At 42.8% G+C, this 27987-nt stretch overlaps 1 protein-coding gene across 2 annotated transcripts; it reads left to right on the forward strand.

The window, feature by feature from the left end:
- On the forward strand, positions 1-27987 carry PAFAH1B2 (platelet activating factor acetylhydrolase 1b catalytic subunit 2). 2 transcript variants are annotated; one of them, XM_010334511.3, is made up of 7 exons: positions 1-140; positions 703-824; positions 7882-7969; positions 16601-16690; positions 18137-18253; positions 20784-20906; positions 24384-27987. In XM_010334511.3, exons 2-7 carry the CDS (start codon positions 793-795, stop codon positions 24660-24662), a joined length of 729 nt encoding a protein of 242 aa, XP_010332813.2. In that variant the 5' UTR covers positions 1-140; positions 703-792; the 3' UTR covers positions 24663-27987. The 2 variants fall into 2 exon arrangements, with proteins under 2 accessions (XP_010332813.2, XP_003923711.1); XM_003923662.4 differs by lacking the exon at positions 703-824 and having other exon boundaries at positions 2-140.

Raw genomic sequence — 27987 nt, forward strand, 5'->3', positions numbered from 1 at the left:
CCGGAAGTGGAGGCGCTGCTGCTGGTGCTGGGGCCGGAGGAGGGACGCGCCGGAGCGGGGCCGCCGGGATCGAGCGAGCGACAGACGTGCCACCCGCCGACGCCTCAGCTGCTTGGGGCCCGCACGGACCCTCTACTTCAGTGAGTGCATCCAGGGTCGCGGAGAACCGGTGGCTTAGAGGCGGGGGTCGGAAGGGGCTGCGAGGTGTTATTGTGAGAGGCCCGCGACCTCCCCTCCCCCACCCTTGCTGCCCCTCCCCCTCGTGCCACCCCAACCTCTCGGGGGGCCTCGCGCGCGCCTTCTCTGCTGGCCCGGCGTCTGCCTCCTTGCCGCCCGCGCAGCTCGTCTTTGCCCTGAGAGCCCTTTCCCGGCATCCCACCCCGAAAGCTGTCGACTCTCAGCCGCCGGCCGGCGCCTCTACCGCCTTTCCCGGGAGGGTAGCGCGGCGTGTGCCCCGCCCTGCCCAGCCCACCCGCGGTAGGCCTCGCGCACCCCAGCTCGTCCTGGGCGCCGCAGCTCCCGCCCGAGTCTCAGCTGCTGCCTTTTCCCTCCGTCCCGGTGGTCGAACTTCTCACCCTTCTCTCCCCTCGCTTCTGGTCGGAGGCCAAAGCCAGTTACTCCGTTGTGTTTTTACGATCACTTTTCCCTCCTCTTTTTGTTGGAAAATTTCAACTCTTTAGAAACTTCTCCGTTGCCTCTTAGGTTGTGTTTATTCAAAAGGTGCATAGACCGCCTCTTGCAAGGGAGTATTTCTTGGAAGGCTCTCCAGCCCGCATCTCATCTTAGACATGAATGTGCTCGGAGCGGCTGGTGACCTGCCCAAGGTCAGCCAGCTGGATAAACCTGTCAGCGGAGAGGTTTGGGGGGATGTTTTTTCCCTGGCTCACCGTGCGTTTGCCAGATCCGTGCCTGCTGGTCTACAGGTTTGCTTGACCCGTTGCATGGTGACTCATGCTTCTGCTTTTCATAGCTCGCAGGCCAGCGTTGCTTTTGAGAATTTATACACTAACTTCACGGAACACTAACACTCGGAGCTTTCGCCTCTTTGTAGAGCTTACCCGTAGAGAAAGGAAAGACCACCCGGATTCGTTCTAGGACCTCATTTTGTGCAGCTTGAAATGACGGGGAGGGTTTGGGCGAGGTGCAGAGAAAGTGGAAAGTGGGTAAGATTGTCTTTGCCTTGTCTGGGCACATTGTTCTGACATAAAGGTTGCCTCCTTGTGGGGAGGAGTAGGAAATCACTGTGCATTAGTTTGTTGACTTGGGCATTTGATCATAAATTATGGAGGTGCTGGACTGGAGAACCCACCCCCTTGCCCACGGAGGCAGGGTATTGAGGATGAGGGCCACCTTCCTCTTCAGAATTACCACACCCCATTCCCTCTGACACAAAGTGGAGAGTATTAGGTCTGAGTGGAAAGACTCTGAATCTAAAACCTCTAACTCAGCTTGAGAATTTATAATGGGTTGGAACTGGTTTCTCATTAGATACACTGCACTATGCTGGTATAAACACCTGGAAATTCTAGTGCTGTATTGTCATAGTAAGTAGAGAATATAGAAAAGGCAGGAAAATCGTGCAAGTCAGTTATTCATCATCTTCCCAGAGAACTCACTTTAATGGACAGCAAAGCTTCCCCTGGAGTACAGTTTGTTGTAGCAAATTAACAAAACTTGTTCTTCAGAGTTTTCATTTGCATTCTACTTGGTTTTTCTTTTTCTTTTCTTTCTTTTTTTTTTTTCTTTTGAGACGGAGTCTCACTCTGTCGCCCAGGCTTGAGTACAGTTGGACTGTCTCTACTCATTACAACCTCTGCTTCTCGGGTTCAAGCTTACAGGCATGTGCCACCACACCCAGCTAATTTTTGTACTTTTTAGTAGAGGTGGGGTTTCACCATATTGGCCAGGCAGGTCTTGAACTCCTGACCTCAAGTTATCTACCCGCCTAGGCCTCCCAAAGTGCTGGGATTACAGGTGTGAGCCACCGCACCTGGCCTCTGCTTGGTTTTTCTTACTGAGCTTGCTGTTGCCTCTTTTTGTGATCTTAAAGTTAATGACTTGACACATGAGATTATTATGAATCAGAAAGGTAAGACAGGAGTGGAATCCCTCCCTGTTGGTACTTTAAAAAAATAAAAGGCCGGGCGCGGTGGCTCAAGCCTGTAATCCCAGCACTTTGGGAGGCCGAGGCGGGTGGATCACGAGGTCGAGAGATCGAAACCATCCTGGTCAACATGGTGAAACCCCGTCTCTACTAAAAACACAAAAAAATTAGCTGGGCATGGTGGCACGTGCCTGTAATCCCAGCTACTCAGGAGGCTGAGGCAGGAGAATTGCCTGAACCCAGGAGGCGGAGGTTGCGGTGAGCCGAGATCGCGCCATTGCACTCCAGCCTGGGTAACAAGAGCGAAACTCCGTCTCAAAAAAAAAAAAGTTATTCGTGGCAGCTTCATGATTCTGAAGATGACTTTGTTACGTACAATATTACCCTGTACTTGAGGCAGGAAACCCAGAGTCACTCAGACGTTTGTGTCCTACCACAGGGTAGCTCTTAGTTCATTCTTACTTTATTTTTATGTGGCTGTAAGAACAGCTAATTCTTCATTTTGTTTATTGTATTATTTAATATTTATTTATTTTTGAGACGGAGTTTTGCTGTTGTTACCCAGGCTAGGGTGCAATGGCACGGTCTCGGCTCACCGCAACCTCTGCCTCCTGGGTTCAGGCAATTCTCCTGCCTCAGCCTCCTGAGTAGCTGGGATTACAGGCACGTGCCACCATGCCCAGCTAATTTTTTGTATTTTTAGTAGATACGGGGTTTCACCATGTTGACCAGGATGGTCTCGATCTCTTGACCTCATGATCCGCCCACCTTGGCCTCCCAAAGTGCTGGGATTACAGTGAGCCACCGCGCCCGGACTATTTTTTATTTTTTTGAGAGAGAGTCTCACTCTGTGGCCAGGCTGTAGTACAGTGGCATGATCTCGGCTTACTGCATACTCCGCCTCCCGGGTTCAAGCAATTCTCCTGCCTCAGCCTCCCGAGTCGTTCGGACTACAGGCTCGTGCCACCATGCCCAGCTAATTTTTGCATACTAGAAGGGGGGTTTTGCCATGTTGGCCAGGATGGTCTTGATCTCTTGACCTGTTCATCCGCCAGCCTTAGCCTCCCAGAGTGCTGGGATTACAGGCGTGAGCCAAATTCTTCATTTTAATTGGAAAGAATACAACAGTTGGAGCCTGAGCAACATGGCGAGACCTTGTCTCTATAAAACTTAAAAATTAGCCATGTGTGGTAGGGTGCACCTGTAGTCCCAGCTACTCTGGAAGGAAGAGATGGGAAGATCACTTGAGCCCAGGAGATCAGTGCTGCAGTGAGCTGTGTTCATGCCACTGTACTCCAGCTAATGACTGACTGAAACCCTGTTGGGGGCGGGGACAGGACAACAAAACACAGCTGGCTGGGTGCGATGACTCATGCCTGTAATTCCAGCACTTTGGGAGGCCAAGGCCGCAGGATCACTTGAGCCTAGGAGTTCGAGATCAGCCTGAGCAATATGGTGAGATCTCCATCTACAAAAAAAAAAGTCAGGCAGCTATTCAGGAGGATGGCTTGAGTGTGGGAGGTGGAAACTGCAGTGAGCATGATTTCTCCACTGTGCTCCAGCCTGGGCAACACAGTGAGGTCTATCTCAAAAAAAAAAAAAACCCAGTTTATTTTTTATTTTTGAGACGTGGTCTCGCTCTGTCGCTGAGGCTGGAGTGTAGTGGCACACCACACCCCCCAGCTAATTGTGTTTTTTTTTTTTTTTTTGAGACAGAGTTTCGCTCTTGTTACCCAGGCTGGAGTGCAATGGCGCGATCTCGGCTCACCGCAACCTCCGCCTCCTGGGCTCAGGCAATTCTCCTGCCTCAGCCTCCTGAGTAGCTGGGATTACAAGCACGCGCCACCATGTCCAGCTAATTTTTTGTATTTTTAGTAGAGACGGGGTTTCACCATGTTGACCAGGTTGGTCTCGATCTCTCGACCTAGTGATCCACCCGCCTCGGCCTCCCAAAGTGCTGGGATTACAGGCTTGAGCCACCGCACCCGGCTGCTAATTGTGTTTTTTGTAGACAGAGTTTCACCATTCACCATGCTACTCAGGCTGGTCTCAAACTTCCCGGCTCAGCAGTCCACCTGCTTTGGTTTCCCAAAGTGCTGGGATAACAGGCATGAGCCACTGTGCCCAGCCACAGCAGTTTAATTTCCAAAATATTTGAATTCTCTATTTGCATACTCTTCTAAGTTGTGCATTTCCAGCCTTGTTCTTAAAGATGAGATTGTATGAGTTTGTGGCTCAGTTTTTCTTTTCCTGGTGTTTAAAAATGTTACCAAGTCATGGGCATCAGTAAAAACTGAAAGCTACTTTGTAGTATAAGATTTTGATTGGCAAAATAATACAAAATCGGAGTCAGAAGGCACAAAGAAACAAAGTTTTGCTGAGATACTTTGCCATCGTAGGGGAAGAAGGATCACTTTATTCATAGCTAAAGAAGAAGAAAGATGGGCCAGGCAGGGTGGCTCACGCCTGTAATCCCAGCACTTTGAGAGGCCGAGGCAGGTGAATGATGAGGTCAGGAGATCGAGACCATCCTGGCTAACACAGTGAAACCCCATCTCTACTAAAAATATAAAAATTAGCTGGGCATGGTGTCATGTGCCTGTAGTCCCAGCTACTCGGGAGGCTGAGGAAGGAAGATCGCTTGTACCTGGGAGGTGGAGGTTGCAGTGAGCTGAAATCATGCCACTGCACTCCAGCCTGGGCAACAGAGTGAGACTCCGGGTGAGAGGTGGAGACTGCCCTCACCAACATGGAGAAACCCCATCTCTACTAAAAATACAAAATTAGCCAGGTGTGGTGGCGCATGCCTGTATCCCAGCTACTGGGAAGACTGAGGCAGGAGAATCGCTTGAACCCAGGAGGCGGAGGTTGTAGCGAGCTGAGATTGTACCGTTGCACTCCAGCCTGGGCAACAAGAGCAAAACTCGGTCTCAAAAAGAAAAAAAAAAACAATTAGGAATATTTTGTGACCTTCCATTTCTACCTGCTTTGTAGCTTCAGATAAGTGAAATTTGGTTCTTTGGTTTCTCTATCTATATGCCTCTGTATGCGTTTTTTATTTTCCCATGAAGAAATTTAGGCTTGAGTTGGAAGTGTTTTGCTTGGGTTGTCAGAATGACATTAAATTTGGATAGTAGTGGTGGAAAGTATAAATGAAACGACTTAGTAAATTAGAATTTATCTTCTTTTTTTCTTTGAGTTGGAGTCTCACTCTGTCACTCAGGGTGGAGTGCAGTGGTGTGATCTCTGCTCACTACAACCTCCACTTCCAGAATTCAAGCAATTCTCATGCCTCAGCCTCCTAAATAGCTGGGATTACAGGTATGTGCCACCTTGCCCGGCTAATTTAGTGGAGACAAGGTTTCACCATGTTGGCCAGGCTAGTCTCAAACTCATGATCTCAGTGATCCTCCCTCCTTGGCCTCCCAAAATGTGGGTTTATAGGCATGAGCCACCACGCACAGCGTATCATTGTTTCATATGGTCTTTTCTTTTTTTTCTTCACAGTCTCACTCTGTTGCCCAGGCTGGAGTGCAGTGGCACGACCTTGGCTCACTGCAACCTCCACCTCCCAGGTTCAAGCGATTGTCATTTCTCAGCCTCCTAGGTAGCTGAGATTACAGGCACGTGCCACCACAGCCAGCTAAGTTTTGTGTGTTTAGTAGAGATGGGGTTTCACCGTGTTGGCCAGGCTGGTCTTGGATTCCTGACCTCAGGTGAGCCACCGTGCCTGGCCCAAGTGATCCTCCTGACTCAGCTTCCTGAGTAGCTGAGACTATAGACACCACCATGCCAGGCTAATTTCTTCAATTTTTTGTAGAGATGGGGTCTCGTTATGTTGTCCAGGATAGTCTCAAACTCCTGGACTCAAGTGATCTTCCTGCCTTGGCCTCCCAAAGTGCTGAGATTAGAGGCATGAGCCACCATACCTGACTGAAGTGTTAGAACTTTTAAAAGAACTTAATAAAAAAAAAGTTTCCTTATCTATAAAAGGAAAAAATAGGCTTCACTATAATTTAACATTCACATGAATAGTAATTCACATGTTTATATATAAATGTGTACGTAATGGGGTGTATTTCAAAAAGACTCTAGGCTGGGCAGGATTCTAGGCTGAGCTCAAGAGTTCGAGACCAGCCTGGGCAACATGGCGAAACTTCGTCTGCACAAAAGAAAAATATAAAAATTAGCTGGACATTGCGGTGCATGCCTGGCTTCAGGCGGGGACTCCACCTCAAAAAAAAAACAAAAACAAAAACCAAACCCTGTCTCAAAACACTTTTATTAACTAACGTGTAAGTTTTAACTTGAATAGCCAGATTTAAGCCTAGAATTGAAGCTAGACAGATAAAGTTCTGTAGAAAGTATAGAATGTTGTATTGGTTTAAAAACAAAAGCAAACCTCCCACATTGTTTAAATTAATGTTGTTTTGTTGCTGTTGTTTGAGATGAAGTCTTGCTCCGTTGCCCATGCTGGAGTGCAGTGGCACAATCTTGGCTCATTGCAACTACCACCTCCCAGGTTCAAGCAATTCTCACTTACGGGTGTGCTCCACCACACCTGGCTAATTTTTGTATTTTTTGTAAAGATGGGTTTCACCATGTTGGCCAGGCTGGTCTTGAACTCCTGACCTCAAGCGATCCACCTGCCTTGGCCTTCCCAAGGTGCTGGGATTGGATTACAGGCATAAGCCACTGCACCTGGCCGATAATTTTTTTGATATCATGGTGATATTCTAGTATCATTTAGAACTGAGCTAATTTGTTTGCATAATTTGTATTATCATTATTTGCTTCTGTAATTTACTTTTCATAAGTGAAGAAGGTATGCTTTCATGTTTCAGACTTGATACTTTGTGAGTCTAAAAAACTACCTTGTATGTTTTGGGTACTCAGTTAATATGTATATTGAATGAATATAACTTAGTCTTTCTGAGAAAGCTTAGCTGTATGTGAGGATGGCAAGGGAAAGAAAAAGATTGCTTAAATAGAAGATGACCTCCTTTTCTATAAGCCACAAAACCCCAATTTTTTTCTTTTTCATAGGCCTTTGCATTTGGAACCTAATGTTTCTAGTATGTATTCTCCAGAATTTGTCGAAAGTAGTCTAGTTTGTCATTCTATTCCAATTTTGCTGAATTTTACTTGTTAGATGACATATTTGGACTCATCACTAAAATTTTCTTAGTGGAAACCTATCAAAAATAAAAATACCTAGTAAACATTTGTAATTTGCCAAGGTCTATGACTGCTTTTGTCATAATCTGTGCTACAGTCATCCATGTGAGGTTTAGTAACCAGTGGATTGTAATCATTGCCATAGTAATTCTTTTTTTTTTTTTTTTTTTTTTTTAAGTTTTTTGCCGGAGTAATTCTTAAGTGTGTAACTCCTAACAGCTGAAAAGCCTCCGATGTATGAAAAGCCTCCGATGTAGATTTTATTGTACTGTGTCTAACTCTTTGTGTCACTTAGAACTTACGGTAACATATAATCATGAAAAACTAATATAAAGTATAGACTTGGAGGAGATTTTTTAAATGTAATGCACTGCAACTAAGTCATACTCAAAGCTGTGTGGCAGTTTACTGATGTTATATAGAGAACTTAAGCTGGCATGTTCTGGAATTCGTCTCTACAGAAAGTAAACCCCAGTTGTTTGGTTTCTGGGCAAAAGCACAGTAAAACTTAAATTTAAAGCCTGATGTGTATAATAATATTTAAGTGGTAACAAACGTTCCTGTTAATAAATGAAACATGACATGACATTTTTTCTCAGGTGTAGAATGAGCCAAGGAGACTCAAACCCAGCAGCTATTCCTCATGCAGCAGAAGATATTCAAGGAGATGACCGATGGATGTCTCAGGTAAAAGGAAGTGCATGTGTATCATTCACATGAGTTGAGTCTCTCCAGTTTTTTGTCTGTTTTGTTTTGGTTTTTGAAACAGAGTCTCAGTGTGTTGCCTAGGCTGGCCTCAAACTGCAGAGCTCAGGTGATCCCCACATCAGCCTCCTATGTAGCTGAGACAAGTGACACATAAGTATGCCTGGCTTCTTCAATTTTTTTGAGGTTTTTTTGACCAAAGGGGCCGTTTAAAAAACAAACAAACAAACTTTAATCCTGTGACAGGTTGTACAACGGGGGATTTTAATAGTCAACAATAATTTGTTACTGTAAGTAAAAATGTAATGTTACAAATGTCCTGCCTGGTCACCAATCTGATGTTGGAACTAGGAAATATTTAAAGATTTTTTATTTTGTGGTAATTTCAAAACAACACAAACGTTACAAAATTTAGAAAGAAGTCTCCATCTTCTTTCTAAATTTCTAACAGTTTCTAGACTCCCCAGTTGTTAACATTTTACCACATCTGCCTGATTATTATTATTGTTTGTTTGTTTTTTGAGACAGCGTCTCGCTCTTGTCTCCCAGGCTGGAGTGCAGTGACATGATCTCAGCTTACTGCAACCTCCACCTCCTGGGTTTAGGCAATTCCCCTGCCTCAGCCTCCCAAGTAGCTGGGATTACAGGAACTCGCCAATGCGCCCAGCTAATTTTTGTATTTTTGGTAGATAAAGAGTTTCAACCATTTTGGTCAGGCTGGTCTCAAACTCCTGACCTTACAACCCACTTGCCTCGGCCTCCCAAAGTGCTGGTATTACAGGCGGGAACCACTAAGCCCGGTCCACATCTGCCTACTTATTGTGTCTGTATCTATTTTGTTTGTTTGTTTGTTTGGTTGGTTTTTTGAAACAGTCTCACTCTTGCCCAGGCTGGAGTGCAGTGGTGCAATCTTGGCTCACTGCAACTTTCATCCCCCTGCCACTTGGTTCAAGCTATTCTCGTGTCTCAGCCTCCCAAGCAGCCGGGATTCACCACGCCCAGCCAATTTTTGTATTTTTAGTAGCGACGGGGTTTCGCCGTGGTGGTCAGGGTGGTTTCAAACTTCTGACCTCAAGTGATCTGCCTCTCTTGGCTTCCCAAAGTACTGGGATTACAGGCATGAGCCCTCACACACCCCACTGTGTCTGTATCTATTTGTATATACTAACATAGTGTTTTTGTTTCTGAAGCATTTCCACTCATTTCCCTTTACTTCTGAATCTTTCAACATGTTTTCTTAAGAACAAGGACTTTTCTTGAATAACTATAGGATAGTTATTAAAATCAGGAAATGTAATGTTGATATAATGCTATTAATCTAGGGACCATATTTAGATTTCTCCTGTTGTCCCAATAATTTTTTTTTTAAAGATAGGGCAGTATGCAGTGCCTCATGCCTGTAATTACAGCACTTTGGGAGGCCAAGGCATGTTGGGAAGCCAAGGCAGGGAGGATCACTTGAGCTAAGGATATCAAGGCTGCAATGAACTGTGATTGTGCAACTGCACTACAGCCTGGGAGACGGACTGAGACCTTATCTCAAAAAAAAAAAAAAAAAAAAGTGTACCACAGTTGATTTGCCCATTTTCTTTTTGATGGGCATGTAGATCATTTATGCCTTTATGAAAAGTAGTAACTAGACCAGGAGTCGTGACTCACACCTGTAATCCCAGCACTTTGGGAAGCTGAGGCAGGTGAATCGTTTGAGCCCAGAAGTTCAAGACAAGCCTGAGAATCCTAGTGAGATCTCCTCTCTACTTCTATTTTTATTTTAAAAGGGGAGGGGTGGGGAGTAGTAACTAAATTAGATACCTTCATTATTCTTGTCTTAAGCTAATAGGCTTTAATGAGCACTGGCTGGAGAAAAATCAATCAAATGTAAGAAAAAACATAACGAAAATATCTTAAAAATATTTTGGAGACAGAATCTCGCTCTGTCAACCATGCTGAGTGCAGTGGTACCATTACGGCTTACTGCAGCTTTGGCTTCCCAGGCTTAAGTGATCCTTCCACCTCATCCTCTCAGGTAGCTAGAACCACAGGTACACGCCACCATGCCAAGCTAATTTTTTTTTTATTTTTTGTGGAGTCAGGGTCTCACTATATATTGTCCAGGCTGATGATCTTGAACTCGTGGCCCCAAGTGATCCTCCTGCCTCAGCCTCCCAAAGTGTTGGGATTACAGGCATAAGCCACCATGCCTGACTTTAAAAAATCTTTTAGGGGCCGGGCGCGGTGGCTCAAGCCTGTAATCCCAGCACTTTGGGAGGCCGAGGCGGGTGGATCACGAGGTCAAGAGATCGAGACCATTCTGGTCAACATGGTGAAACCCCGTCTCTACTAAAAATACAAAAAGTTAGCTGGGCATGGTGGTGCATGCCTGTAATCCCAGCTACTCAGGAGGCTGAGACAAGAGAATTACCTGAACCCAGGAGGCGGAGGTTGTGGTGAGCCGAGATCGCGCCATTGCACTCCAGCCTGGGTAACAAGAGCGAAACTCCATCTCAAAAAAAAAAAAAAATCTTTTAAGCATTGCATACTGAAATATTTATACTTGAAATGATATATCCTAAGTTTACTTCGAAATAATCTGGTGATGGAGTGGGGGGTATGACTGAAATAATACAGGCCATACATTAAGTGATTGCTATAGCTGGTTATGGATTCATGGGGTTTTGTTCTCTCTGAATGGAGGTATCATTCTCTCTGTTTTTGTGTACATTTGATATTTTCCATAATAAAAAGGAGTTTTTTGTTTTGTTTTGTTTTTGAGATGGAGTCTTAACTGTGTCACTCAGGCTGGAGTGCAGAGGCATGATCTTGGCTCACTGCAACCTCCACCTCCTGAATAACTGGGATTACAGGCACCCGCTTCGATGCCCAGCTAATTTTTCTATTTTTTTTTTTTAGTAGAGATGGGGTTTTGCCATGTTGGTCAAGCTGATCTTGAACTCCTGACCTCAGGTGATCCACCCACCTCGACCTCCCAAAGTGCTGGGATTAGAGGTGTCAGCCACCTTGTGCCCCGCCTAAAAGTTTTTTTTAAGGGTAATGTTGAAAGACTTGGCAAATATAATAGAAATCATATCATAACATATCAACCAGAAAAATAAGGCTCAGCAGCAGACTAAGGAAAATATACACAGTATATATTATAGATGAAACATAGATGTCTTTTGTTATCAATAAAAATACCCTAAAGGAACTAATAGGTATTTCAATAGACATGACAGAAAGTGTTTAACTTTGTTTCTAAGAAGTGCAAATTAGAAAAACATTAGAAGGAGAAAGAGGGGCCGGGCGCGGTGGCTCACGCCTGTAATCCCAGCACTTTGGGAGGCTGAGGTGGGTGGATCACGAGGTCAAGAGATCGAGACCATCCTGGTCAACATGGTGAAACCCCGTATCTACTAAAAATACAAAAAATTAGCTGGGCATGGTGGCGCGTGCCTGTAATCCCAGCTACTCAGGAGGCTGAGGCAGGAGAATTGCCTGAACCCAGGAGGTGGAGGTTGCAGTGAGCCGAGATCACGCCATTGCACTCCAGCCTGGCTAACAAGAGCGAAACTCCGTCTCAAAAAAAAAAAAAAGGAAGGAGAAAGAGAGATGTTAATATCTAATTCAGGTGCAAGTACAGTAAAACCAGTTCTAACATATTGCTGGAGTCCTTATAGATTGGTATATAGCCCTTTTGTTAAGAATTTGGGGCCCCGCGAGGTGGCTCACTCCTGTAATCCCAGCACTTTGGGAGGCCGAGGCAGGTGGATCACCCAAGGTCAGGAGTTTGAGACTAGCCTGGGCAACATGGTAAAACCCTGTCTCTACTAATAAAAAAATTAGCCAAGTGTGGTGGCACTTGCCTGTAATCCCAGCTACTTGGGAGGCTGAGGTAGGAGAATTGCTTGAACCTGGGAGTGGAGGCTAGAGGTCCAGCCTGGGTGACAGAAAGAGACATTCTGTCTCCAAAAAAAAAAAAAAGGAGTTTGGAAATATGTCCAAAAATCCATAAAAATTTCCTTTGACCTAAGAGTTTCCAACATAGGAAAAAGAAAATAGGTAAATATCCCTTTATCATACTAGATTCACAAAAAGTAGGAGGCCACTGGCAAGTCTGTCCACAGAAAGAAGAGCGTTACCCAGGAGGCTGAGGCATGAGGATTACTTAAGTCCAGGAGTTCAAGACCAGCCTGGGCAACACAGACCCTCATTCCCCTTACCTCTCAAAAAAGCAAATAAAAATGTGTCGTTGAGTACATTCAGTAGAGTATTACAGGTGCAGTGGCTCATACCTGTAGTCCCAGCACTTTGGGAGGCTGAGGCCAGTGGATTGTTTGAGGCCAGAAGTGCAGCCTAGGAAACACAAGACCTTGACTCTACAAAAGATACAGAGAAAAGAAAAATTGCTGGGCATGGTGATGTGTACCTGTAGTCCCAACTACTGGGGAGGCTGAAGCAGGAGAATCACTGGAGTTTGGGAATTTGAGGCTGTAGTAAGCTATGATCATACACAGCACTCCACTGTGGGTAACAGGGTGAGACCTTGTCTCAGAAAAAGAATATATGATCATTAAAAGTTAACTACTAAAAACTATGTTGGTACATAGAAGAAAGTTTCCTGGGCCAGGCGTGGTGGCTCACGCCTGTAATCTCAGCACTTTGGGAGGCCGAGGCAGGCAGATCACAAGCTCAAGAGATGGAGACCATCCTGGCCAACACGGTGAAATCCCAACTCTAAATATATATATATAAAATGTTTCTAGTATGATGTTTAAAGTGCACCTATAATGGCTGCATTTATCAGGTACCTAGTGCATGCCAGACGATAGCTGGGAAACTTTAACAGCTTTAAAATGGAGTTGCCAGCAGATGTTAAAACCAGGACTCAAATTATATACTTGCTTAAGATCACTGGACTAGAAAGTAGGTAAGTTAGAATTTGAATGTTGGTTTTTCTGGCCCCAGACATACTGAGCCAGAAAGAGGTGTACATAATGCTTAAACTGTGTAAAAGGGGTAACAGAGAACATGAAAAAGGATGAGAAAATACTCAAGTATGGTCATAGTTACTAGGTTAAGGTGGTAGAGTTATAGATGTGTTGTTTTGGTCCTTTCTATTTTTCCAAATTTATTACAACTATTATACTTCAGGATAAAAGTACAAGAACCTTTACCATAGCAGTCTTAAGCTCCATGACTATAAACCCGCGCTATTTTATTGGTGTCGAAAAGTAGTTGAGGCCAGGTGTGGTGACTCAGGCCTGTAATGTCAGCACTTTGGGAGGCAGAGGTGAGTGGATCGCTTGAGTTCAGACCAGCCTGGGCAACATTGCAATACCCATCTCTACAAAAAAATGCCAAAAAATAATTAGCCGGATGTGGTGAAATGCACCTGAGGCTGAGGCACAGAGGATCACCTAAGGCCTCTCCAGCCTGAGCCTGGGAGGTTGAGGCAGCAATTGAGCTGTCACTCACAGCTGCCACTGTACTCCAGCCTGAGTGACAGAGTGAAACCCTGTCTCAAAATCTCAAAAAAAAAGGTAGTGTGTACTATAGTACCTGCAATAGGGAGTTGATGTGATAGGAAAAAACACCTGTTCACTAAACTTTTGATTCTTGGTCATCATTCTTGCTTGAGCTCAGGAGTTCGAGACCAGCCTGGGAAACATGGTAAAACCCCCGTCTCTGTAAAATATAGAAACAATTGTATCATTGTATCTCCTCAGTTTAAAAATATTTACTGAAATAGTAATTTTTCAAAGGTGTTTGCACAAAATATGGAATCAAGGAAAAAGCTTTCCTTAATCTTGTCACCCTAAAAGAGGAAGTATTTTCTTTTTCTTTTTACATATATGTATGTATGTTTAATTAGAGATGGTGTTTTGCCATGTTGCCCAGGCTGGTCTTAAACTCCTGAGCTCATGTGATCTTCTCACTTTGGCCTCCCAAAGGCCTGGGATTATGTGCCTGAGCCACCACACCTGGCCAGAGGTGTTTTCATAATCTGTAAAATTACTTCCAGAAGTGTTTTTGTCACTGTACACTTTACTTGTGACCGAATATCTGAGTTTTACCACAGCCTCATCTGCATTGGTATTGTCAACAGAAATACTTAAATACTAACTCTTAATTCCTAAGGGAAACAAAGTTGAATGTAGAGTTTGTGAAAAAGAGACAGCATTGGAAAGCTAGGCATGATAGTGGACACCTGTAGTAGTCCTTGCCAATTGGGAGGCTAAGGCAGGAGGGTCACTTGAGTCTAGGAATTCAGTCCAGTCTGGGCAACATAGCAAGTCTCCATCTGTAGGGGGGGAAAAAGACAGTAGGCCTCTTCCTGGACCTTGATTGCAGACCTAGAGCATTGTGTAAATTTGTTTCAGGGATGAATATAAAAGTTTAAACTGGCTGGGCGTGGTAGCTCACACCTGATTACCCAGAACTTCGGCAGGCCGAGGCAGGTGGATCACCTGAGGTCATGAGTTCGAGACCAGCCTGACCAACATGGTGAAACCCCATCTCTACTAAAAATACAAAAATTATCTGGGGATGGTAGCAGGTAGCTGTAATGCCAGTTACTCGGGAGGCTGAGGCACAAGAATTGCTTGAACCTAGGAAGTGGAGGTTGCAGTGAGCTGAGATTGAGCCACTGCACTCCAACTTGAGTGACAGAGTGAGACTCCGTCTTCAAAAAGTAAAATAAAATAAAAATAAAAATTTAAACTGTGTCCTTTAGCATTGATGGGTTAAATGTATTTTGTTTTTTCTTTTTCTCTCTCCTTTCCTTTCCCTTTCCCCTTCCCCTTTCCCCTTTTTCCACTTTCCCCTTTGCCCCCTTTTTCCCTTTTCGCCCCTTTCCCCTCCCTCGGGTCTCAAGATGTTGTTCAGGCTGGTCTCAGATGCTTGGGCTCAAGCTATCCTCCCACCTTGGCCTCCTACAGTGTTAAGATTATGGGCCTGAGCCACCACACCTGGCCAAAATCCATTTTAAAAAGTGTCTCATTCCTTGAGAACAAGAAGAGGCATTCTGGGAGGAGATTACTGTTTATAAACTTGCATTTGACTGAAAAGGATGGAGTCCTAGTTTGCCAGTGTCTCACGTTTGGAAGTTACCAGATATTTTCAAAGTCTGCATGCAAATAAAATACATGTATCCTAATTGGATCATAGTTGAAAAAAATGATACAATACTTTATCCAAGTCTTGGAGCCATCTGAAAAATTGAATATGGACTGAATATTAGATGTTATGGGATTATTGTTTCTTTTCCTAGTTGTGATAATAGTTTGTGGTTTTCTTTTACTTTTTGTTGTTGTTGTTTGTGGTTTTATAAGAAGATGTCCTTACTCTTAGGAGATGCATGCTGATTAAGGGTGAAGAATCATGATTTTTGCATTTTACTTCACAAACAGTTCAGCAAACATGCACGCATACATAGAGATAAAGCAAATGGGAAAATACTATTAGTTGAACATAAAAGGCAGATGTATATATGTTCATTGTACTATGTCAACTTTTCTCTGTATCTGTAATTTTCTTAATAAAAGTTTGAGGAAAGATAAACTTTAAACAGCATGTTAAATGTATTTTTCTATTCTTGTTTCAGTATTCTAGGTTTCTTGGAAGTACTAAAATGATCAGTATGGTAAGGGTGAGAAGAAAGTTCAAACAGTTCATTTATAGAATGAGAGGAATAAGCTTTAAGGTTAGACGAATAAAATGTTTAACAACAGTAACTGGCTGGACAGCTGTTGTTTATAGGCCAAGAAGTCTCACAGGAAAATAAATAAGTTTCTGTTTTCATTTAAAAAAAAAAATTATTTTGGCTGGGTATGTGGCTTACACCTGTAGTCCCACCACTTTGGAAGACTGAGGTGGGCAGATTGCTTCAGCTTAGGAGTTCAAGACCAGCCTGGGCAACATGGTAAAACTCTGTCTCTAAAAAAAAAAAAAAAAATACAAAAAAATTAGCCAGGTGTGGTGGCATGAGCCTGTAGTCCCAGCTACTCAGGAGGCTGAGATGGGAGAAGGGCTTGAGCCCCAGAAGCAGAGGTTGCAGTGAGCCAAGATCGCACCACTGTACTCCAGCCTGAGTGACAGAGCCAGACCCTATCTCAGAAAAAAAAATTTTTTTTTTTTTGTTTGTTTGTTTTTTTTGAGACGGAGTTTCACTCTTGTTGCCCAGGCTGGAGTGCAATGGCGCGATCTCGGCTCACCGCAACCTCTGCCTCCTGGGTTCAGGCAATTCTCCTGCCTCAGCCTCCTGAGTAGCTGGGATTACAGGCACACGCCACCATGCCCAGCTAATTTTTAGTATTTTTAGTAGAGATGGGGTTTCACCATGTTGACCAGGATGGTCTCGATCTCTTGACCTCGTGATCCACCCGCCTCGGCCTCCCAAAGTGCTGGAATTACAGGCTTGAGCCACCGCGCCCGGCCTAAAAAAAAAATGGTTTTTGTAGAGATGGGATCTTGGTATATTACCTAGGCTGATCTCAAAACTCCTGACCTCAAGTGATCCTCCTGCCTTGGCCTCCCAAAATGCTGAGGTTAGAAGCATGGGCCACCACAGCCAGCCAGAAGTGCCAGTTACTAATTTTTCTTTCTTCTTCAAACCAGCACAACAGATTTGTTTTGGACTGTAAAGACAAAGAGCCTGATGTACTGTTTGTGGGAGACTCCATGGTGCAGTTGATGCAGCAATATGAGGTAAAGGTGAAAGGGGTGAAGGTGGTTTTTGGCTACTCACGTATATGCATTCATTACTAACAGACTTTCATTCTGAGCTGAACTTACAAACTTATTTGTGACTCCTAGAGAAGCTGTAATTGAGGGTATAAGAGAAATCCAAGCTACCTAATCTGATTTTCTTTTCTTTTAATTTGGATATGTTCTGATATGAAGCATTGTTTATAATGAAACTTCCTCTTTTACTCTAGTTTCTGAGAAGCTTATTTGGTCTAGTCAGATTTTCAGTTATTATTGTTTGTATCTTACTATTTCCTATTTGTATTTTCTGATATATATTTATCCTAGTTATTCTTATTTATATTTTGCCATTTTCTTATTTTATGTATTTTTGTAGTAATCTATTCCCAGTCTTTTAGGGTTAGGCATTCTTCCATAGGAAATTTATTATTTTATTTTATTTATTTTGAGACAGAGTCCCACTTTGTCGCCGAGGCTGGAATGATTGGCGTAATCTCAGCCCACTGCAACCTCTACCTCCCAGGCTCAAGAGATGCTCATACCTCAGCCTCCCAAGTAGTTGGGATTATATGCATGTGCCACTATGCCTGACTAATTTTTGTATTTTTAGTAGACATGGGGTTTCACCGTGTTGGCCAGGCTAGTCTCAAAGTCTTGGCCTCAAATGATCCACACCCCTCAGCCTCCCAAAGTGCTGGGATTACAGGCATGGGCCACTATGCCCAGCGCCAAGGGAAATTTAAAAGAAAAGATAACCTTATTTCTTTTTAGCTCTAGGACTCTAAATTTCTTCATCTCTTGTTTTTACTTCACCTTGTTTCTTTAGTTGAATAAGTGGAAAGGAGAGTTTGTTGAGTTGGCAGCTTAATTATAAATGTTGGTACCTCGCCGGGTGCTGTGGCTCACGCCTGTAATCCCAGCTCTTTGGGAGGCCAAGGCAGGTAGATCACCTGAGGTTAGGAGTTCGAGACCAGTCTGGCCAACATGGTGAAACCCCACCTCTACTAAAAACATAAAAAAAATTAGGCGTGGTGGCACATGCCTGTGTAGGGAGACTGAGGCAGGAGAATCACTGGAACCTGGGGAGGTGGAGGCTGCAGTGAGCTTAGATCACGCCACTGCATTTCAGTCTGGGCCACAGAGGGTGACTCCATCTCTAAATAAATGAATAAATGAATGAACGAATGAATGTTGGTACGTTTTAGGGGGTATCAGATTGAGTTGTGACTCATTTTTTGAGCTGAGACATAAGGCTACATTAAGAACTGAATTACACAGTGGCATCTTCAAAGCCTGTAGACAGTGAGTGTCACACTACTGCAGTATTACCTTTGAATACAGAAAATGGAAATTATTTCTAATGCCTTGCAACACTGAAAGATTAAACTTTCCACTAGTTTTAGCTAAACTAAATCAAGTTTTGTTTTGTTGTTTTTTTTTTTTAAGATATGGCGAGAGCTTTTTTCCCCACTTCATGCACTGAATTTTGGAATTGGGGGAGATACAACAAGACATGTTTTGTGGAGACTAAAGAATGGAGAACTGGAGAATATTAAGCCTAAGGTGAAGTGAAACTTATTAAAGAATCTCATCAATCTTAAGTCTTTTTCAGATAATTAAATTGTCTGAAACTGGTAGTTAAAAAAAAATTGCTTCTTTAAAGCCCTGTTTCACTATTTGTTTAATGCCTCTTTAAGTACAGTCATTGCTTAAGAATGTATCAAAATATATAATTAAGAAACTAGTGAATTGTCTGCCTATTGGGTTGTATTTGTAATTCTTACAATTATCTTCTTCAGTTGAAGGAAGAGATTTGATGCTAATGAGGTATGCTATTCTATGGAATGCATAGACCTTGGACAGTGTGAGGGGAAAACTGCTCAGAGGTGGGCCGTGGAAGCAGAGCCATGATAAACTTCAGGAAGTAATTTTGGATCTGTTTAAGCATATAAACAAATTGGCAATCAAGGCCTTCGAGTTCTTCTGAAGAAAATTAGAAGCAGATGTGAACAAATGAACACCTCTACCCAATACCTTATCACAACATAAATACTCTGAATTGGCACACTGTGTATAATTGTTTCAACTCCCAAAAAAGAACAAAAGCTGAGCCCTCACAAAACATGCTTTCATTGAAAGTTGTTTGTTTAAGACAGGTTCTCTCTGTTGCCCAAGCTAGAATACAGTGGCATGATTATAGCTAACTGTAACCGCAGACTCCTGGAGTCAGATGACCGTATGGCCTCAGCCCCTCGAATAGCTAGGACTGCAAGCATGTGACACCATGCTCAGCTAATTTTTAAATTTCTTTTTGTAGAGAGGATCTTGGTCTTGCCATGTTGCCCAGGCTGGTCTCAAACTCCTGGCCTCAGACAGTCCTCCCGCCCTAGCTTCCTAAAATACTGGGATTATAGGCTTGAGCTACTATGCCAGACTCTGATTTTTTTTTTTTTCTTTAAAGAGAAAAACTTGTTGGAAGGGTGTGGTGGCTTAGGCCTGTAATCCTAGCACTTTGGGACGCTGAGGCAGGCAGATCACTTGAGGCCAGGAGTTCAAGACCACCCTGGCCAAAATGGTGAAACCCTGTCTCTAGTAAAAAAAAAATAATAATAATAATACAAAAGTTAGCCAGGCATGGTGGCACACACCTGTAATCCCAACTACTCAGGAAGCTGAGGCAGGAGAATCACTTGAGCCCAGGAGATGGAGGTTGCAGTGAGCCAGGATCAACAAAGCAAGACTCTTGGTTCAAAAATAAATAAAGAGAAAAACTTGTTAAAATTGCATCCAGCCTCCACCTCTGTGACTCTTTTCCTTGAGTGTACCTGTGTATTTATACCATGACAGGGTCTTGCCACGTCATCCAGGCTGGAGTGCATTGGCAGAACCATGGCTCACTGTAGCCTTGGACTCCTGGGCTGAAACAGTCCTCCCATCTCAGTGTCCCAAAGCATTGAGATTATAGATGTGAGCCACTGTGCCAGGCCAGGTTTAATTTTTATGCAATTAAATTTATTAATCTTTTTTGTATAATGTTTTGGATTTTGAGAAATTGGCTTCCCTGCTGCATGATGATATAATTCTCTTGTGTCCTCCTAGTATAATTTTGCTACTTAAGTGTTATTGCACTTGGAATTTAACCTGGTATATGATATGAGGGGTAAATCAGTCCATTAAGATGTCTGTCCTGGCTGAGTATGGTGGCTCACACTTGGCCTCCCAAAGTGCTGAGATTACAAGGAGAGAAGGTGGCTTGAGCCCAGGAGTTTAAGACCAGCCTGGGCAATGTAGCATGCATGACACTGTCTCTCTTAAGAGAAAATTTAGCCGGGCGCGGTGGCTCAAGCCTGTAATCCCAGCACTTTGGGAGGCTGAGGCGGGTGGATCACGAGGTCGAGAGATCGAGACCATCCTGGTCAACATGGTGAAACCCCGTCTCTACTAAAGATACAAAAAATTAGCTGGGCATGGTGGCACGTGCCTGTAATCCGAGCTACTCAGGAGGCTGAGGCAGGAGAATTGCCTGAGCCCAGGAGGCGGAGGTTGCGGTGAGCCGAGATCACGCCATTGCACTCCAGCCTGGGTAACAAGACCGAAACTCCGTCTCAAAAAAAAAAAAAAAGAGAAAATTTAGTAAGATAGCTGCCCAGTTGAAGTTAGCCAACAACATTTGAAAAGTTTCTTTCCTTTCTTGCTTTTCGAAATAAGATGATTGGCCAGGTGTGGTGGCTCACACCTGTAATCCCAGCACTTTGGAAGGCCGAGGCGGATGGAACACCTGAGGTCAGGAGTTCAAAACCAGCCTGGGCAACCTGGTGAAACCCTGGTCTCTTCTAAAAATACAGGAATTAGCTGGGCGTAGCGGTGCATGCCTGTAGTCCCAGCTACTCGGTAGGCTAAGGCAGGAGAATCGCCTGAACCCAGGAGGTGAAGGTTGCAGTGAGCTGAGATCGTGCCACTCTACTCCAGCCTGGGTGATAGATTGAGACCCCATCCCAGAAAGAAAAAATAAGATTTTCATCTGAATGTTGGACATTCCTTTATTCCTGGGTATTTATCTCCTTTCCCCCTTTTTTTCTTTGTTCAATTACAGGTCATTGTTGTCTGGGTAGGAACAAACAACCACGAAAATACGGCAGAAGAGGTAGCTGGTGGGATTGAGGCCATCGTAAAACTTATCAACACAAGGCAGCCACAGGCCAAAATCATTGTATTGGTATGTAGTCTTTGGTGGGTAGAAAGTTTGATATCTTTAGGTCAGCTGAGGAATCTTTTTAGAAATGTGATTGCTCATGAATATACAGAATCTTGAGGTGGAAGCAGTTTATCGTAACTTCTATTGACCTTTTCTCTAATGTATCTTATTATCTTACTGGTTTTGTCATTCCCCATACCAGCTGTGGGGCCATCTTCTATCCATGCATCCTTGTTTAGAAGTATAGAAACCATTTGGTGCCTCAGTAACCCTTTTTTATTTCCTCCATAATTTTTGCACAATTGCACATGAAATTTGTTTTAATCCTGAGTCTTTTTATTAGACCTATAGTTGGATTACGTTAGAGGTGTCCGGTTCTGCTGCTAATATGTTAAAGGTGGTATATTAGAATAGGCATTCTAATCTTCTCTAAAACATTAAAAGTTTCATTAGCAAGAAAATTGATAATTTATAGTTGTACCCTGAACAGAAAGGTGCTGCCCTTTTGTAGAATTAAAGCATTAAATCTTCATGGTCTCAAAGGTGAATAGCTGTCTGTTTCAGTATAAAAGTCTAGCTGTAGATATTCTTAGTTCAATTTGAAGCATGTTTTTAGTAAAATCTGATACAAATTTAGTTCTTTAGTGAGATAGTATTAAGAAGATAGTCATTTATTCAGAAAACCTGAGAATCACCATGTACAAGGCACTATCCTAGTTCTCGAGCATACAAAAATGAGTAAGGCATAGTTCTTCTCTCAAGGAGCTCACAGTTTAGTGTATGGAGACTACAACATAGAGGATTATACTGTTTGGAGTAAGGTGAAAACGTGTTTAACACAAGTGGACATCTGCATTTAAAGAGTTGATTGGTTTCCAGACAAATAGGGAAAAGAAGGTATTACAGAAAAATAAAACGAGCAAAGGCTTGTACATGTATGTGTTTGGTGAGCAGAGGAGGCAGCATAAAGTTTGAGCCTGGGATGGTTAGGAGAAAGAGTCCACACAGGTCATGTAGGAATTTGTATGCTGTTGGGGTGTTTGGATTTTTTACACAGTTGCTGGGGAGCCAGACCTTTTTTATTACATGGCATTTCATTTACTTGTTGAGGTACTTGTTTATACCTGCCTTATTCTAGAAAGGATTGTGTTGTTAAGAGTCCACCTGTAGCAGCCGGGCGCAGTGGCTCAAGCCTGTAATCCCAGCACTTTGGGAGGCCGAGGCGGGTGGATCACGAGGTCGAGAGATTGAGACCATCCTGGTCAACATGGTGAAACCCCGTCTCTACTAAAAATACAAAAAATTAGCTGGGCATGGTGGCACATGCCTGTAATCCCAGCTACTCAGGAGGCTGAGGCAGGAGAATTGCCTGAACCCAGGAGGCGGAGGTTGCGGTGAGCCGAGATCGCGCCATTGCACTCCAGCCTGGGTAACAAGAGCGAAACTCCGTCTCAAAAAAAAAAAAAAAAAAGAGAGTCCACCTGTGAAGTACAGTAACTAGTACGTAGTAGTTGCTTAGGAAATACTTGTTGTATGAATGTTGCTGAGTAAGTCCTCCATATTCTTTGTTTTTAAATTGGATATACAGGCCAGATGCAGTGGCTCATGCCTATAATCCCAGCACTTTGGGAGGCTGAGGCGGGCGGATCACCTGAGGTTGGGAGTTCGAGGCCAGCCTGACCAACATGGAGAAACCCCATCTCTCCTAAAAATACAAAATGAGCTGGGCATGGTGGCACATGCCTGTAATCCCAGGCATGGGATTACTTGGGAAGCTGAGTCAGGAGAATCGCTTGAACTCAGGAGGCAGAGGTTGCAGTGAGCCGAGATTGCGCCATTGCACTCTAGCTTAGGCAACAAAAGTGAGACTCCATCACACACAAAAAAAATTGGATATACAGAAATGTTAATTATGGTGTTATCTATAATACTAAAACATTGGAAATAACCTAAATAGTAGTATCAAGAAAATGATTACATAAGGCATTGAATATGATAGCAGCAATCACATTACAATTACGAGGGCTATGTGAAAACAGACTTTATAGTGTATTTAAGTGAAAAGTTGGAATATTAATGTGTATGTTATATTTAGAGTTGCTTAGCTGGGCATGGTATCTCATGCCTAATCCTAGTATATATGCAATTGGAAAAGAGTTACAAGGAGACAAAATAAAACAGTTATTCCAGGGTTATTCCAGGGTGGAAGGATCAGTAGTATTTAACGTATTTAGTAGTATTTTAACTTAGAAGTTAAAAATGAATTTAAGACACATCTCTCTGTTTTAGGGCACAGATATTATATGGCTCTGATTAATCAAGACAGCATTCATTCCACCTGTCTTTCTCATGGTATATTATGGTTTAGGTTCCATGTGGCATTAATAGATGGCATGTATCTATGAGCTAGATTATTCTGACAGCCAAATAGAGAATGGATTGATGGCAGACAACATTGGATATGTGAATATAGAGAATCTTGAGGTGGAAGCAGTTTATCATACTTCTGTGGACCTCTTCTCTAATGTATCTTAGTATCTTACTGGTTTTGTCCTTCCCCATATCATCTTCTTTTTTTTGTTTGTTTGTTTGTTTTTTGAGACGGAGTTTCGCTCTTGTTACCCAGGCTGGAGTGCAATGGCGCGATCTCGGCTCACTGCAACCTCCGCCTCCTGGATTCAGACAATTCTCCTGCCTCAGCCTCCTGATTAGCTGGGATTATAGGCACGCGCCACCATGCCCAACTAATTTTTTGTATTTTTAGTAGATATGGGGTTTCACCATGTTGACCAGGTTGGTCTTGATCTCTTGACCTCTTGATCCACCTGCCTCGGCCCCCCAAAGTGCTGAGATTACAGGCTTGAGCCACCGTGCCCGGCCTCCCCATACCATCTTCTATCCACACATCCTTGTTTAGAAGTATTGAAGACCAATCAGGAGATTTCATATTGATTAGGATGATTGGAGATAAGTTCCTGAGCTATAGCAGTGTATACAGTCGGGATGGAGAAAAGAAAATGACATTTAGAATGCAACAGTTGAGTAATTTAATGATAAATAGATGAGATATATGGGATGAGAGACTTGCAGATGTTGGAATGACCAGTTGATAAAGAGGAAGAGCATAGTTCAGTGAATTGCTTTTGGATATGTTCAGTTGGCAGTGCCTCAGGAACGTTTCAATTTGGTTCTGTAGCTGAAAGTTCATTATGTAATTCTGAAGCTCTAGGAAGAGATCTGGCTAAAATATTTAGAGCGGTGGGCCAAAGGACAGGTACCTGAAGCATACCAACAATTAAGGGACAGGAGTAAGGGAACCCATGAAGAAACTAAAAAGAAATGGTCAGCTTTCATTCAAACCAGTATTTTCCAGTGTCTCACAAATCAAAAGTGTAGAAAGTACCAAATGGAGATGTTCCAGGAATATCTGAAGTTACAAATAATAAGTAAAGAAAAATAAGTGAATCTTCTAATTTAATGTTTTCTGCTCTGCACCAGGGTTTGTTACCTCGAGGTGAGAAACCCAATCCTTTGAGGCAAAAGAACGCCAAAGTGAACCAACTCCTTAAGGTTTCACTGCCGAAGCTTGCCAACGTGCAGCTCCTGGATGCCGACGGGGGTTTTGTGCACTCGGACGGTGCCATCTCCTGCCACGACATGTTTGATTTTCTGCATCTGACAGGAGGGGGCTACGCAAAGATCTGCAAACCCCTGCATGAACTGATCATGCAGTTGTTGGAGGAAACACCTGAGGAGAAACACACCACCATTGCTTGACTGGCTCCCATCAGTGTTAATAGCATCTCAGCCTCCTCAGATCAGTTCTGTCACTGGCACTACAGAATCCTTCTCTTTCTTAAGGCACTTTGCATTGTAGAATGTTCCTGGATGTTCATATCTAGTGTTTGAAGGGGAGGAGGGATTTAAACTGGTCCTGTATATAGAAGGTTTGTTTGACAAAGGAGAAAAATTAGCCAAGGAAGATTGTTGTTTAAATTCATTTGAAACCAGAAGGGGACTTTTTAGTTGTACGTGTAACACATTGAGTTATCACTGTTTTCCTAGGACAACATCAAGCTTAAATACTGAACAATATGAAGATTCTTTTCTTGGCCTTTATTTCTGTGGATTATGTCTTCTATAATAATCATCAGAATCATACCTACTTGGCTTTAAAAACATGTTTTTTCCAATTTTTTGAGGTTCATAATTTAGCCTTTTGTTTTTATGTTGCTTAGATTCATATGTATACTGAATATTTTCTTAACATGTAGCATCAGGTTGAAGATGCTAGTCATTCAAATATGGAAGATGCTAAAGTTGGAAGTGAATTTGTTCTGCTTTATTAATCTTTTCCATGCTTAGCAGTGAAAAACAGGTTTTGCCCCAGTAGGGGGACTCTTTGGAGGGTGTTATTTTTATGCTGCTGAATACCATGTCTATAATAGACCCGTGCATGCAGCCTTTCCTCTCTCTTCTCCCTCATCCCCCCCTTTTTTTTCTTTTTTTCTTTCTTGGTTCTTGTTGACATTACAAACTTTTAACACGTTTTTGACCTAGGAGCCCTATTGCTGGAAGTATAGTCTCCAGCCAGTTACTCTCATGATAGTACTGCTATAAAACTCATTCTTGTGTGGTGTTCTGTGATATAGAGTCTGTGTATTGCTGTTCATATTCAGAGTTCTGGGTTTTCCCTTAAAACCTGTTAACAGTTTTTTGGAGGGTGGGGGAATCAGAACTCTGTTTCCCATTCCATAGCACCTGACATTATTTCAAGTTTTATAATATCTTAAGATGTAGATTCATTTTTTTTTACTGGCTTAGTTGTTTTTTGTTTTGTTTTTTTGAGATGGAGTTTCACTGTTGTTGCCCAGGCTGGAGTGTGATGGCATGATCTCAGTGCACTGCAGCCTCCACCTCCTGGGTTCAAATGATTCTCCTGCCTTAGCCTCCCGCGTAGCTGGGATTACAGGCGCATGCCACCACACCCGGCTAATTTTTGTGTTTTTTAGTAGAGACGGTTTCACCATGTTGGTCAGGCTGCTTTCAAACTCCTGACCTCAGGTGATCCACTGGCCTCGGTCTCCCCAAGTGTTGGGATTATGGGCATGAGCTGCGCCTAGCCTTATTGGCTTAGTTTTTAAATTATCATCCAAAAATTTGGGGCCTTTTTCCATGGGGAAACAAGTGAAGCTGCTCTTCAGCATAGACACTACCTTTATCCCATTGTTTTAGTAAAAAAAGAACTAGGTTTGTTTCACTTTTAAGGTGTCTCATTAACGTACTTTATCTGCGAATTTGTTTCAAGGCGCTCTTTATGATCTTAATGTTTGCTTGAGCTGTAAGAACTGCCATTTAAAAAATAATGGGATAATGGTTTAATCAGTATACCTATGGAATATGTACAAACTGGATCTACAGATATTTTGAACTGGACCAGGTGGGTATTGAAGTAACCCATCAAAATACGCTTTGCAGTGATTCTGCTTAATGTTCAAATTCAGTGACATACTTAAAAGGCAAATTTCAGTGCTTTTGTGTGTTGGAAGAGGGCTTACTGATTTGCGCTAAGACCCATTTCTGATTGAGGGATAGAACTTGGGCTCATTTTTTTCTCGTGGAAGTCTCTTTCTAGAAAGTTTTTTGGCTTTGTTCTTTTTTTAAGAAACTACACTTTTCTGAATGTGTCATGTCTTCATTAACAGAAAATCCACATGGTGTTTACTAAACTTGTTTACGATATTAAAAAATTCCTTTTTAGTAGCCCAGGTTGAGTTTTTCACAAGAGATTTTTTCTTAGCTGAGGTTTAGTTGTATAGGAAGAAGAATTAAGCCAGATATTTGTGTGTGGAAAGACAGTTTTCTATCCAGGTCTTTTTCTGTTTGTCAGACGGTGGGAGTACAGTCCAAATAAATCCATTAGGTTACTCCTGCAGCATGCGCTTTTAGCTTCTCTCTTGACTGAAGATCAAATATCCCTTCACGAGCTGGTCTTCAGCTCCTCTGCTCATGTGTATAAACCTCAGATGTTACTATATTTTATATCTACCAGAGCTATTCAAGCAATAGTATTTGAACCACTAGCCTTTTAAATAAGATTCTGCCCCATTAGTGATGTGCAGATATTGAGTTCACTTTCATTTTTTTGCCAGATTTCTTTGCACTACTTTAGGCAAAAATAATCTATTTTTCTTTGATTGACATCCCAATTTGCTTCAGTGACAGAACTTAGTGCTTAGTCTTTGTACTTTTAAAAAATCTATTAATTTAATGCACTGTCCAAGTGAAATGTCCTAGTTGTTACTGTGATTAAGGGGCCAACTTTCCAGGCAGCTAGCAGAGATACTATTCTCTTCCTCTCCCAGCAAATTTTTATTCCTTTGCCCACGCATTCCTGCTACGATGGCAGCCAGTGATGGAACTCTAAAGATGTCTGTGGTCGTATCTCAGATGTGGCAGCTTGAAGATGTACTTACTGCCAAGGTTGATCTGGGGCAGGTTGTCTGCCAGCCCATGTATTTTCAATTGCCGTAGACCGTGTTCTGGCTACCACCCTGGGTCTACTTGGACTGTCAAGGGTATCTGCCTAAACCAGAATCTTTTTTCAGAAACCTTAACCCAACAAAACAAATCTTGAGTAGCTCATGCCCGGCTTTTAGGAATTTTGTCGTCTTTGTTTTAAAAAAAAAAAAAATTCCAATTTAACTTACTTTTTTTTTTTTTTTTTAATTTAACCTAGTCACTGTTTACAGTTGTATGCTAAAGCCTGAAATATTGTCTGTGCTGTGGTGTATGAGCATTGCCAACTTTATATTTATTGCAGTGAAGAAGAACTAAAAATATATGAAAATGAGGAGCATGTCCAAGCTCCTAAATCCGTGTGGGTGCATGTGGGAGAAGTGAGTTGGGGCCTCTTGAAAGGAGGCTTTTTGGAGAGGGACCCCCAGGCTTCTTGGTGTTCCTGCTTGGGGATCCCTGCTGCTAGCTGACAGGACCTCCCCAATGGAAGTTTGTGATTTTGCTTTGGCAAAGTTTCATTGACTAGTATAACTCATTCTGTTTTAGTGTATATTTCAATATAAATGTAAACATTTTGCTCAAA

This window comes from Saimiri boliviensis, chromosome 6 (genome assembly GCF_048565385.1).
Source record: "Saimiri boliviensis isolate mSaiBol1 chromosome 6, mSaiBol1.pri, whole genome shotgun sequence".
Taxonomy (NCBI): domain Eukaryota; kingdom Metazoa; phylum Chordata; class Mammalia; order Primates; family Cebidae; genus Saimiri; species Saimiri boliviensis.